The following is a 13969-nucleotide window of genomic DNA, read 5'->3' as shown; positions in this document are numbered from 1 at the left end:
CACAAAGTGTAATCCCATCCATCCATCTCAGATGTCACCCTCATGATGAGACCCCTGTTCTCTTCCAGGATTACTCCCTCCATTTTCCATGCTCCCAGCATCTGCCTCCCATAAAGCAGAACTTTTCACCGAGCATATCACAAGCCAGTTGACGTCACGTGCCTCTCTTAGCCACCTTTCTAACTGCAATGCCTAGCAGATTCCCAGGACACAGAAAGGGCTCCGTAAATGTTAGCTTGAATGAGTGAGTATAACGGACTTACCCGTTCTTCTACTGGCTCACTATGCCTGCTGGTCTGCTGGCTGACTTGTGGGCCTATTTTGAGGGATGCCCCAGTTATGTCCAAGGGGTAAATTAGATCTTGTCTATGATTTAACAACAAATGCCCATTTTCCAGGTTTACTGGAAAAAGCAAAATTAGAGTCCTAGATAATCCCTTGACACAGGCTGATCACTGTTAAGACTCTTTCACTTGGTTCATCTCACTGGGATAGTATTCATTACATGCCAAATTACTTTTCTATTTTCTTTTTGGACACAGAGTTCTAAAGAGGATTAGCTAACTAATTCAGTTAGAGCAGTATCTCCCAAAGTGCATTAATTTATGTACCACAGGCATGATCTTTGCTGAATCTACATGCTGCTTGTACAATTATTCTATTAACCATTCTCTTTAGCTCATTTTTTTCTAAGCCTCATATTAAGAATATTCATTAAATCACCTGATTGATATGATAGATATATACACACATATACAATACAAATATAGATACAAAATACAAAAAAAAATTGTATCTATTTTAGATACAAAAATAGATAATTTAAAATATGCTTCCAGGAAGCACATACAATCATCTTTTTCAGGCCAGCAGTAATATATAGAGCACACGTAGGGAAGCACTAGGTTGGAACATTTAATCCAACGCAAACCCATTTATTAAAGCATTTCTTGGGGCACCTGGGTGGCTCAGTCGGTTGAACATCTGACTTCGGCTTATGTCATGACATCACAGTTCATGAGTCGAAGTCCCACACTGAGCTTGCTGCTGTCAGCACAAAGCCCACTTTGGATCCTCTGTTCCCCTCTCTCTGCCCCTCCCCAACTTGTGCTCTCTCAAAAATAAACACACAAATAAATAAAGCCTTTCTCTGCCAGCCACAATACTACGTCTGGTGCTGGGAATATTGAAATGCCAACCACAGCTCACTAGTGGGTGACACCAACAAACAAACTGTTCATTGTCATCTACTGTTCTAAGTATGAGGACAGAGGCAAACATAGGGGTGCCCGTATGTGACACTTCTTGGGCACCAATGCAAATCCACCCCACTCCACCTGCAGCAGCCACTTTAGGCAGGTGTCAAAGTAGCTCACCCAGTGCCCGGGCAAGTACATGTCTTTTCCTTTCCTGGGACTTTCTCCGGCACAACAGTACAAGATACCAGCAGTAACCCACTAGTTTCTTTTATCTACATAACCCTGAACAGAGGAGGAGGATAGCAATGGATGAATGCCGCTCCTTTTTCTTTGTGGGTAAACAGTTCTGAGTCTCATTGTATAAGGCTCCTCAGGATATCTGGGGTACCAGGCATCCATAGCAGTGACCAGCATATAACACTTGCTAGTACTGTTCTACTTCCCTAGTCCCTCACTCCTGCTCCCAAGATCACTTCCCGAATAATCTACCTACGCATATGCCTTTACTTCAGGCCACGTTTTTAGTGGAAGCCCAGGTGAAGGCAGGGCCCAAACCCACGCAAGAAGTTTAAGGAAGACTTCTCGGAAGAGCTGGAACCTGAGATAAACCTTGAAGCATGAATAAGTCACATGAAAAAGGGGATGGGAAGAGAGCATTCCGGGCAGAAGACACAACATACACAAAGGCACACGGAGGCTTCAAGAGTGTATGTTTAGAAACCGCAGAGCCTGGTATGGCTGAAATACCCCTCCAATGTGACATGAGGGACTGAGAATCGCAAGGGCCTTGCGAAGCAGGTAAAGACCGGTTTCTGAAACAGTGCCGACCACAACCAACGGCTACGACACCGTGCCCTTTGGTTCTGAAGCGGTAGCAATCAGTAGTAACGCAGGTGGGTGTTTGAAGCAACCCCCGCGGATTAGAAAGTGCTTTCCGGATGTGAGAGGTACTGGACATAAAGAGAAATTCAGAGTAAGAACAGGAGTGAGTGGGGCAAAGATGGTGGTGGAACGGGAGGAGAGCTGCTGCCACACACACATACTCTCTCTCTCTCGCTCCAGGATGGGTCCAAAAATCCGATAATGAGCTCAGTCAAAAATGAGGCAACTTCCATTTGGAACTAACGATTCCACAGTAAATTGTCAAGAACTAGGAATTAGGCTTGGGATCAGTGCAGTGGGGACCTATAAATGACAAATCATCCTAGAGCCTCTGTTCAGTCAAGACAAGAGAAAAGAAGGAAGAACTGTCTTGCTACCTAGGAGATCCACTGGAAAGAATTCTCCTACCTGACACTCCAGATATTTAGCAAAAAAAAAAAAAAAAAAAAAAATCAAGAAACCACTCCTTTCACTCCTTTCTCTGAGACAAGGCCAAGCTACGAAGGGTACTGATGCTGAGTTTCACCAAGTGAAGCAGAGACCTCCATCTGGCATAGAATACGGGTTGCCTGCCCTCAAGGGTAAAGATGTGCCTTGCAAAGACCAGCATAAAGCAACCTAAGACTCTCCAGCTTTGTTTATAAGCAAACAATTAACGGCGTTTGATTTCTTTGAGTGCTTGTCATGTACCAACAGTGTACTAAGTACTTTGAAGTAATGTTTCTTTTAAAATCTTTCCTAAAACCACACGACTAAGTACTGTCATCAGCCTCTTTTTCCAGGAACCAGCCTGTGGTGACCATGAAACACTAGTTAGAAGACCACACAGTGAAGAGTTTAAAAGAACTCATAACTGGGCTTCAGGTCATTCTCAGTTTAACTCTTGCCTCTATCACTTCCTACTGAAACCATGGCATCACTCAGGACGATTCACTTTCAAAAGATAGAAACCAATTCAAAATTGTGGAAGCAAATAAACGTACCTGGATCCCATACTTGGAAGGTACAGGAGTGGATTTCTAAAAACCACTGCACTCAGCGCTCCGATAATATGGAGAGCCTGTCATGGTTCCAGGTTCTCTGTGCTACTGTCCTCATTCTCTCCTTCCAAAGACTAGCTTCCTTCAAGTGCCCAGGGCAGCTGGTAGCTCTGGGTGCCCAGTGTCCTCACCAAAGAGAGAAAATGTTTTCTCATCAATTCCCCAAGCCAGAGTCTACCTGGCCCTGTTGGGTCATGCATCCTCCATCTGAACCAATGGTTGTGGTCAGATGAATGGCACACTCTGCCGTCACTGGCAGTCCCATCAGGGTCACATGGAGGGAAATCATAGCAGCTCTTAACACATAGGGATGCTAGGCATTCCAAACTAATGGATGTCTACTACGTTTTAACCTTGGGCAAGTCACTTTTGGAGCCTCAGTTCCACCATCTATTTAAAAAAAACGAATAATATCTATTGTGCACAGTTGTCATGAGTTATTAAAAATCATATGAAACACTTGGCACATAGAAACATTCAAGCTACGGTAGTCATTTTTGTTATCTGGTACTATTATTGTTTTGTGGTTGTTTTTGACACAGGGATCAGAATTTGAAGCCCATCCCAGATTCCCAGATGTCTAAAGCAGCCCTGTCCCCAGGGCGGAGTCCCCTTTGGCTCTGCAGCCAGACGCCTTGCACAACCCAGGCCCTGTGTGCCAAGGTTAAGCTGGTTCACCATCTGACGGCCGCAGAGCAGTGAGTGCCTCCCCAGCCCCAGCAATGTCAATACTGCCTTCCTGACTCCGCCTATTGTATCTGGAGAAAAGTGGCCGAGCATTGTCTTCCAGCACTCCCCCCAGGAAGCATGATATCACCCTCTAACAAAAGCGGGAAAGCTGACAGATCTGCTGAGATGGGTGTGACCACCACATACACCTCACTGGTCAAGCCCCGAGCAAGGGCTGTGGCAAGCAGAAAGTGAACAGCAGCCGCCCACAATGTTCCTCATCTGGCTGCCTGACAGGCTCCCTGTCACATCCATACCATGTTAGACAGGGAACCAACCAGGCAGACGGAATGTGCTCCCTCCCATCAACGGATGTATTGAAAAGAGTCAGGGCTCTTTCCATCTGGCAGACCCACATCCCCACACCTGCCCCTGCAGCCAGGGGAAACGAACATGAAGAGAAGGACGGTCCGATTCCCGAAGGGACAAGAAGAGTGGGGGGAGGGGTGCAGAGGAAAGCAGGCATGGCTCAATCTAAAAAACATTCCGCACGTGTGCTGTGAGTTAAGGAATAGTCTGGCCAGACCGGTGGGAATTGGGTTATCAGTTTGAAATTCCAGAAATAAGGGAGGCAACTTTAGACATTCCCTTTCCTGAAGGCTGGGAGTGATGCCAAATGATCCTCTGACATCCCTTCCAGTCCTGGTCCACACTGTTAGGAGTGCGGCTGGCTCCCTGTAAAACCACACACCTGTAACCTGGTGCCACCACGCCAAACCCAGAAGCTGTCAGTCTGCTGCCCCAATCCTTCTCTCCTCTTTTTATTTTTTTAACAGCAACTGTTTTATTATCTCTCTCTCTCTCTCTCTTTTTTTAATGTTTTTATTTATTTTTGAGACCGAGAGAGACAGAGCATGAATAGGGGAGGTTCAGAGAGAGGGGGAGACACAGAATCCGAAGAAGGCTCCAGGCTCTGAGCTGTCAGCACAGAGCCCAACGCGGGGCTCGAACTCACGGACTGTGAGATTGTGACATGAGCCGAAGTCGGACGCTTAACCGACTGAGCCACCCAGGCGCCCCTCTTTTTTTTGAGAGAGAGAGCGCAAGTGAGCAAGGGGTAGAAAAAGAGAGTGAGAGAGAGAAGCAGGGCTCACTTGAAGTGGGGCTTGAACCCCCAAACCATGAGATCATGACCTGAGCTGAAATCAGATGCTTAACTGACTGAGCCACCTAGTCGCCCTTCCTCTCCTCTTTTTAAAACTTTCTTCTTCCTTAGCTACCACAACACCAATTCTCTAAAATTCCAGGAAAGAAATCTAATTGGATTTGCTTTTCCTACCAATTCCCTGATTGCTGCCCCCACTTGGCTACTTTCTCCTTTTTGTCCCTTCACTTTATCTTCATATACGTCCATGCCCATGGCTTCACTTCCCATGAATCAAGGGTGTTTGTCTCAAGCCCTTGCCCAGTCTCCTTCATCTGAGCTTCACACTCAGAGACCCAAATTTTGCTAAATATTTTCCCTTTACATGGAACTTCAAAATAAACACATACAAAATCATTATTTGCTCCTTCTCAGCCCATCTCCAACCAGTTCCTCCCGCCATGTTTCCCAGCACAGTGAATGGCACCACCACTACCCAAACCAGAACAGTGGAACTATACTTATTCTCCCCCATTTCTCTCAATCTCCCAAATGCAATCAATCACCAACCCTTACAGTTTCATCTCCTCAATACTCTCAACCCCCCTGTCCATCCAGGCCTTTCTTCCTGGAGTGTTGAAAAGCCACACTAGTTCAGGCCTACAGGCTCTGCCAGGTCAACCCATCTTCCATACTATTATCACAGTAATTTTTCCAAGATAGACATCAACTATGATAGAACAAACACCATACTAAATTTCAACATGTACAGAATGAGGTACAAGTTACTTAAAATGCCCTACAAGGCCCTTCCTGATCTGACCCCAAACTTAATTCTCCATTTCCACCCTACATTCCAGCCTTACTCAACTTTCTTGACCTTTACCTGCTATTTCAGACCCCCTGCTCTAATGGGAAGTTCTTTCTTCCCTTTTTTATCTTCTTACTTTTCAAATCATTTGATAATGAGCAATTCCTAACTACAAGTGGCAATAATTAGCAATAGTCACAACTATTTAGGGAGTTCTTGCAAAGTGAGGAACATCTAAGCTACAGATTCATTTCAAATATTATTAAGTTTATTTATACTAAATTTAGCAACTAATGAAGTTGATATTCTATGTTTTTAGACATTTATGCATAACTTAGATTTTAAAGTTTCATTTTTTATTATTGGAGCCAAAAACAGTTTTTATAGCTCTTGAAAAGCTAGATTTTATATATATCCCTACGATAATATTTATCACATCATCATATAATTCATGTGCCTATATTCTTCTTTCCTTCTAAACTGTGAATTTAGCAAGGGGGAAAAATGACTCATCCTTTTTTGCATTCCTGGAATCCAGTACAGGACTTGGCTTTGTGAGTAAATCCTCAATAGGTCTTCATTGACTGAAATGATAGCTGAGTAAACGAATGAAAAAATGAATAAACAAAAGGCAGCCAACAATTCAAATGTCTATTGAAAAAAGTATACATACCTTTTGGGTAATATTCAACAATCAAACAATACCTTGTATAAGGTAAAGGCCTAGTTAAAGCCACTTTCATGAGTGTATTTTTATGTTTCACACACATTAAATGTGTGAACATTAAATGCAACACACTATAGAGAATAAAAAAGAAGTATTATCTGTTGTTAAAGATGTTAAAGGATAATGGAGCTAAATCTATGTGCCCAAAGCTCAAGACACAGCCTCTATGAGAAGGGAACTCAGAATTAAGGGAAGGAGATCATGAGGAAGAGCTGACCCAGGCAAGTTGAGTTCAATTTTGTTTGCAGAGAAGGCATGGAGGGTGTCATTCGCAAATGGATGGAACAGCATGAACAAGAGCCATGAGGGAAAAAATGTGTAGACTGTAAATATGGGCCTGATGGAAGGAGAAGGGCCAAGAGCAGGGATGAAGGGGTAGGTGAAGGGAAGCACTGGGATAGTAGCCCAAGTGGGGAGAGACAAGCATAAAATTTGAGGAATTAAGTTATTTTAAAAAAGAAACTTTTTAATGTTTACTCATTTTTGAGAGAGACAGAGAGAAAGAGAGACAGAGAGCAAGTAGGAAAGGGGCAGAGAGAGAGACGCAGAATCCCAAGCAGGCTCCAGGCTCTGAGCTGTCAACACAGAGCCCAACATGGGGCTCAAACTCAAGAATTGCGAGATCATGACCTGAGCTGAAGTCGGCACTTAACCGACTGAGCCACCCAGGTGACCCTATGTTGAGTTATTTCAGAAAGAGACTGCTTACATGAGCAGTGACTCCCCTACATGCTAGAAAAGATTAAACCAGTCTGGAACTAGCACAGAGGTCCTCAGAGAAATACTCCCCTTTTTTATTACACTAGCTTCATTTATTTAGAAAGTTCTTACCGGCTAAGCTCTCTTCTTGCATTATCACACTTGATCCTCATAACTACTCCGGGAAATACGTATTCTCATCCATAAGAGATGAGAAAATGGTGTCTTTGAGAAATCAAGTAACTTTCCCACTGTCATCCAATTTGAGCTTAAGCCCAGGTCTGTGGCTTCACAATTCATACTCTTAACTCTTTCTCCTTAGAAAGTCACAAGTCATGTGGATTGAGTTGAAATTCGGGAAACACACTGTTTGGTTTCAAAGGTGTTGGTGGCTTTTCTGAACTCACAGAGAAATAGTAAAATGGAAGAGATGTGAAAGACAAGTATAGTAACCATCAGACTCCACATCCTTCTGATGTTCCTGATAGATATCACCCAACCTATGCCTGAACACTCTCCAGTGTGGGAGTTCACTCTTCATGGGGATGGTGATCCAATTTTTAGAAGGTTTCCATCAGTAAAGCCTAACTCTCTTCACCCCTCTATCCTAGATGTGGCAAAATACACTATCTATGGGGTCTTGTACATGGAAACCCTTAAAAATGCTGATCTTGGTCTCTTTTCCCTGGCTAAATAGTCCCATATAAAATGGTTTCTAAAGCACGTACCTTCCTGCTTGTCCACTATGTTTACTGCCAAATTTCTCAATGTCTTCAGTGTTTAATGGGTATTCTTTGAGCAGTACAGTGATTACCATTTCTAATTTGGACCTTATATATCTACTAAAGTGAACTGTTGCAGCTTATAAATTACCTTTTCAGCAAGCAGAGCACATGTTGGCATCTATGAATTTTGTGTATCACCAAAACGTGTTATTCACTAGGAATTTGAATAAACAGGGGCGCTTAGGTGGCTCAGCTGGTTAAGCATCTGACTCGGTATCAGCTTAAGTCATGATATCAAGGTACTTGAGTCTGAGCCCCACACCAGACTCCGTGCTGACAGGGCAGAGCCTGCTTGGAATTCTCTCTCTGCCTGCCTCTCTCTCTCTCTCTCTCTCTCTCTCTGCCCCTCCCCCACTCACTTTCTCTGTCTCAAAATAATTAACTTAAAAAATTTTTTTAATTAAAAAAAAAGAAAACTCAACAAACCAAGTCTCTCTCACACTGAACATACATACATCCATTTATTGAAACCAAACTCATGACTTCACATTCATCTATTTTAAAGGGCTGTCTCTTGGATTTGGTCCACTCATCCAGCCTAGAGAAATCATTTGAATCCAGGTTCTATGCTCTGACCGATAAGCCATCTACAGGGAATTGTGTAATAAGTTACACAATTACATACCTATCTTTTTAGGAGTAGTCAAATAGACAACGTCAGAAAAATTTGGAGCCCACCCATATGAATCTCCCAGAGGACATAGCATAGTCCTCTGAAATGGCCTTGGAAGAGTTCTTCCCTCCTGGAGGGATGTCTTAGAAGAGTTGGAGCTCTTGCAGGAAGCTCTCCCAGCATAGAGCTGAAAGGGAAATGCTGACATTTCCAACAGAGACAATGCTTAGGAGGGAGCATCTGTGAAGAACACAAAACTCCTCCCTGTGCGAATAATTCCCAGGTGTGTCTCTGGTCCCAGCTACTAGACCTCCACCCTTGATTACTCAGACTTGATATAGCCTTCCAAGACCAGCCCTAATGAGAAGGTTCCCTCTGGGACCACTTCCCTGACCTTATAACCGAATTTCCACTGTCATTCCAGATAAGATATCCACTATCTCTGAACCCAGGTTGTTACTTAAAATGTCAAATGAAACAACAAAGAGATATGAAGGCATACTACTAGAGACTTCCCAGTGGGTCGGTGTTGATCATATAGGACATACTATGATAAAGCAGAAAGAGTAATTTGTTGTATTTTGTATTGCTATATACACAACTCTTTAGAGAGAACAGCCTAGTTTGGTGAGGACGGGAGAGTGGGGAAAAGCTAGTATGTTTATTATAACTTGTTTGTAAGCTGAAATTGGCCATGATTCTCAATAGGGAGGGGAATGTACCAGAATCTAGGTAGGTTGGGGAAGTCTTCTGAAAATTATATACCTCTTCCAAACCTCTTACGGATATCTGCCACCCAAAGCCACCTTCACTGAGGCAAATGTGACATATTTTTTCAGTCTTATTTGTTACAAAAAAAAAAAAAAATCAGAAACAACCCATTGGAATAGAGAGAAAAAACCATAAACCATAAGTCCCTTGTTCTATTACTATGGTCTACCAGGGGAGTTTGGTGCAAAGAATGGGCTCCTATGCTTGTAGATATAATCATGCTGGATTCTTGTCACAATTACCAAGCCTTGTGTGTTCATGTCCATGGAGAGTTATACTGGGAAGGGAACTTAGGATTCCAATACCACAGACCTACCCCAGAAACCAACCTTGCTAGTGTCACCTTTCCTTTTCAATAGGAGGATGAAATCCCTCTCCTTGGGCCTCTCCCTGTTGAAGTCAGGGCTATGTTTCCAGGGAACTAAGGTCTAGACAGGGAGCAACTGTTTCAACCACATAATTTTTTGGTCTGATTTTATGACAGCTCTTCTAAGCCTAGACTACAAAGTGCCATGACACAGTCACTTTGAGGGGCAAAAAGTGAATTAAAACTGTGTGTGTGTTGGCATGTGTGTACACATAGGTGATTTAACTTATAAAATAGCTCAGACCAATGATAGACCCTGAGCTTTGCGTTACTAGAATCCCTGGTGTAGAATTAATTCCAGATTTCATGTTACTCATAAGTATGTCACACAGAAAAAAAGCCAAACAAAAATGGAATCATGATAATTCTTTCATTTAAAGGTGCATATAACAGGAGAAATTAACACTTCTATGTTAATATAAGTTCTACATAAATAGTGAAAGCATCTCAGCAACTGACATTACACGTTCTTAGTCTCAAAATATGATTAAATCCTCAATATAACGGGGTGTTGAAAGTGATCTGAAATGCTATAAACAAGTTACATGCAATTCTTTTCTCTTGTTGGATTAATTTTTTGAATATTTAATAATTTCCAAACATATAGAAAAGTATGAAAATAATGTAGCACAAACTTATGTGTATGTTCAGATCAAATTCTAAGAATATAATATAGTCTGCAACATTCAATTCAGTACGTTTGCCCAGTTCCATTTCCAGTATCATTTCTATCTTCATTACAATAATTAGAATGTTTTCAAACTAAAAGGGAGAAACCTAAGGCGATTAGAGTTGTGATTTGTACTTCATGTTTGGATACCACTTTCAGACAGCGTCCCTCAGGGTGGGTAAGCATCAGAGGCATGCCACTGTGTGGAGAATCTGGGCAACACACACACCAGATCTAAAAACATGCAAGCCAACCATTCCTTAGCCCTCCAACAGGCTTTGATCTTCTCCTGTGCCCGGTAATCTGGATAAGTGCCCCAACTTTCATTTCACTGGGCCAATAAAGACTTTATAAATTACTACATGCCAAGTATTTTTTTTAAAGAAACAGAAAATAATTATATAGCCATGACCCAAGGTCTAATAAAAACCCAAAAAGCCTAGAATTTGATTGCTTTAACTAAAATGGGATGTGGCTAGGGCCCCTGGGTGGCTCAGTCAGTTAAGCATCTGACTTTGGCTCAGGTCATGATCTCGTAGTTCAAGGGTTTGCGCCCACGTAGGGCTCTGTACTGACAGCTCAGAGCCTGGAGCCTGATTCGGATTCTGTGACTCCCTCTCCTCTGTCCCTCCCCTACTAGTGCATGCTCTCCTGAATGCTCTCTCTCTCTCAAAAAAAAATAAATATTTTTTAAAAATTTGTAATAGGATGTGGATATGACATCTTTATAGAAAAGCATCTTTGTTCTCCTTTAAAAATGACAATCTGTACATTGCCTTAAGTGGGTCCCCATAATTGTCTGCATGAATTTCATTTTTTAAAAATTATGCAAGATTTTTTTGAAGCAGATAAAACTGGGTTTGTTTGTTTTTTTTAAATAAGGTAACAATCCCAAATGAGGAAGAGTAAAATAATGTGCCATAGTAAGTGATTCTCCACAAATAAAGTGACCTGATCAGTACTCATAGGGTCTGTGGCAACATAGGGGGCAAATAAGCGGAAGGGAAACTCTCAAAAAACTCAGTTCCAAGCCACAAAGACATTGCATTTTAATCCTCACATCTATTAAATGGAAAGTCCTAGAGAAACAGTGCCTATAACACAGCTGCCCTTTGTTAACCAGAACTAAATACTGGTGAGAAAGCCCAGTATCATTAACTGTTAAAGAAAGAAAGAAAAAAGAAAAAAACCTAAAAAATTAAATTAAAAAAAGGCAACAAAGCCAAACCTTACCAGAAAGGAGCAAGCTGACTCCATAGAGAACTAAGCCAGCTAAAGAGTCCATGCTTCCCCAAATCTCTCCATCCAGTTTCCGCAGATGTGCATGAGGTCCCAAGGATCCTTTCAGACACCAAGAGGTTTGTGACTTTCCATTCGCATGTTCTACTGGGTCCTGTTTACAAGTCAGAGGCAAGAAGGAACAGCACAGAAGCAGGCTGTAACAGTCTCATTTCTGTCTGAGCACAGGGAGTTTTAAGTTCCTTTTTCCTGTTTCCTTTGTAGATTAGGATGGGAAAGGCTGTATCTTAAAGGCGTTTGGTATCAGCAGGGCTGGGGGCACTGAAAGCCCTATCCATCTTGCAATTCATCAAAACACTTCTCTGTTGCTGTTGCTTCTGCTGCTGCTTTTGCTGCTGTTGTGGGGATAGAGGAATTTTTGTTGGAAGTGTGGGTCCTGGTCAGCGTTTTCAGAAACAATAGGGGTATCCTCTCTTAGGCGGGAAACAGAATAACAGCCCTCCACCTACGTGTGGTATGCGATGATCACCAGCCCTTCTCAGCCTCCAACAGCTCTCCCGGGTCCACCTGGGATCCCTGACAGAAGGGGCTTCTGGGTGTGGGGCGGAATTTTTGCTTTTGTTTTCTCATTTTAACCCACATGGGTTGAATTGGGAAAGGAAGGTTTCCGTGATGAGAGAACACAACCCGAAAGGCAATTAATTTGGATAATTACCGGTGAGGTCAATGTGCAGTGCAGCCACGGAGACCAGAGTCCAGAATTGTTAGCCTGTTTTCTTTCACACACATGGTTTATTTCTTGGCCAAGAGCCCAAACATATCCATGCTACTGGCTATAGCTTTAATTTTTGCTAACAATTCATCTGAAGGTGATCTCATTTCTTAAAGAACTTGGCCTAGAAGGATTTTGGTAATGAAACGGGTTTCATGGTTCTTGGCCAACAGTGTTTCAGAAGCAAATTATATACAAAACCTTAAAAATAACTGGTGTCAAAACCAAATGTAAGGGATTTGATTTGGGATCAAAAGAGCATTCCTAAGAGCAGAGAGAATACATAGGCCAAAAGAAAAAGAGCTTTTGGAGTAACCATATCTAAAATGAGATCAGAGATCCTAAATTTATCCAGAAGATAGTTTCTCCATAACACAAACTATGACTTCAGAACCGGGTGTCATTGTTTTTGTTCACCCTGCCTTCATGCCCTAGGAAAGAGCCGTCCGCTCCTGCTTTCCCTGCTCACCATAGGAAAACAGAGACGCTGCTGGCTTTGCCACATTTCTCTCCCAGGTTTTACCACATCAGTGACAACTCCAGGACCAATGGATGTTTCCAGCTGGGGCAGTAAAGTGCAGGCTTTTTTTTTTTTTTAGGTTTATTTATTTTGACAGAGACAGCAGGGGAGGGACACAGAAAGAGAGAGAGAGAGAGAGAGAGAGAGAGAGAATTCTAAGCAGGCCCCACGCTCTCAACTCAGAGCCCGATGTGAAGCTCGAACCCACAAACCGTGACATCACGACCGGAGCCAAAATCAAGAGCCAGAAGCCTAATCAACGGAGCCACCCATGCACCCTGCACAGGCAGTTTTCAAGCAGACCTGGGTTCAGACACTTACTCCACCGCATGTTTACTTCATCTCTTTGATTGTCAGTTTCAACAGCTGTTACAACAGCACTAATATCTCCAACCTGGGGATTTTAGAGAGGATTAAATGAGGCTGGCATGATGCCTATTCATCGAAGGCTTTCATTAAATGTTAATATATTCATTTCCTTAGTCTTTCCCTTCAGGCTCTGATTTTGGTCCCAAGGGATTCCTCCCAAAAGCCATTCTCTCATCTTATGAAATGGCTTTGAGTTTGGTTTTGCAAGGAACCAGGCTGGCAGTGGGGGATTCTGAGCTCTACTCCCAGCTCTGTTCTTCCTGTGAGGCCTTGGACTAGTCATTTCCCATCTATAGGCCTCAGTTTCCTCAACTGTAAAATAAAGGGTTTATACTGGATGTGACTAACTTCCCTCCAATTGTAACAGCTTGCAAGTCCAAATGACTAAGCTGTCCCTGACAGCATGTCCTCCTAGGTTCCCAGGTCCTCTCCTCTGGGCTGTTCAGAGACGATGCTAGCTTTGTGTCTGTGTCACTGCAGAACCTGAGAGGGTCACAAACGTGCTCTATTTTGAGAACGTGGTGGCTGAAACTTTGTGAGGTCCTATGGCCCCGGGCCATATGGAGCAGACTTGGAAAGCCTTGGAAATAAACAAATTCCAGGGCACCTGTCTCCTCAGCCACAGCTTCCTTTGTTTGTGCTTGATGGCCACACAAGGAAGTCATTGCTCACATTCCCTCCTGTTGGCTACT

At 42.9% G+C, this 13969-nt stretch overlaps 1 protein-coding gene across 3 annotated transcripts in view; it reads right to left on the bottom strand.

The window, feature by feature from the left end:
* TEK (TEK receptor tyrosine kinase) overlaps window positions 1–12203 on the bottom strand; it is a 118587-nt gene extending 106384 nt beyond the window's left edge. For 2 of the 3 annotated variants that reach the window (XM_025919889.2, XM_086685423.1), the window contains exon 1: window positions 11611–12202. In XM_025919889.2, coding sequence (XP_025775674.2) covers window positions 11611–11662 — 52 coding nt within the window. In that variant the 5' untranslated portion in view covers window positions 11663–12202. Of the gene's footprint in view, window positions 1–11610 lie in introns of all 3 variants that reach the window. The other variant, XM_086685424.1, reaches the window with a different exon arrangement.
* Between the last annotated feature and the right edge of the window lie 1766 nt (window positions 12204–13969).

This window comes from Puma concolor, chromosome D4, assembly GCF_028749965.1.
Source record: "Puma concolor isolate L17-30 chromosome D4, mPumCon1.1.hap2, whole genome shotgun sequence".
NCBI classification, from domain to species: domain Eukaryota; kingdom Metazoa; phylum Chordata; class Mammalia; order Carnivora; family Felidae; genus Puma; species Puma concolor.
The sequence above is the reverse complement of the archived record's forward strand: the minus strand, read 5'-3'. Positions and strand labels throughout refer to the sequence as shown.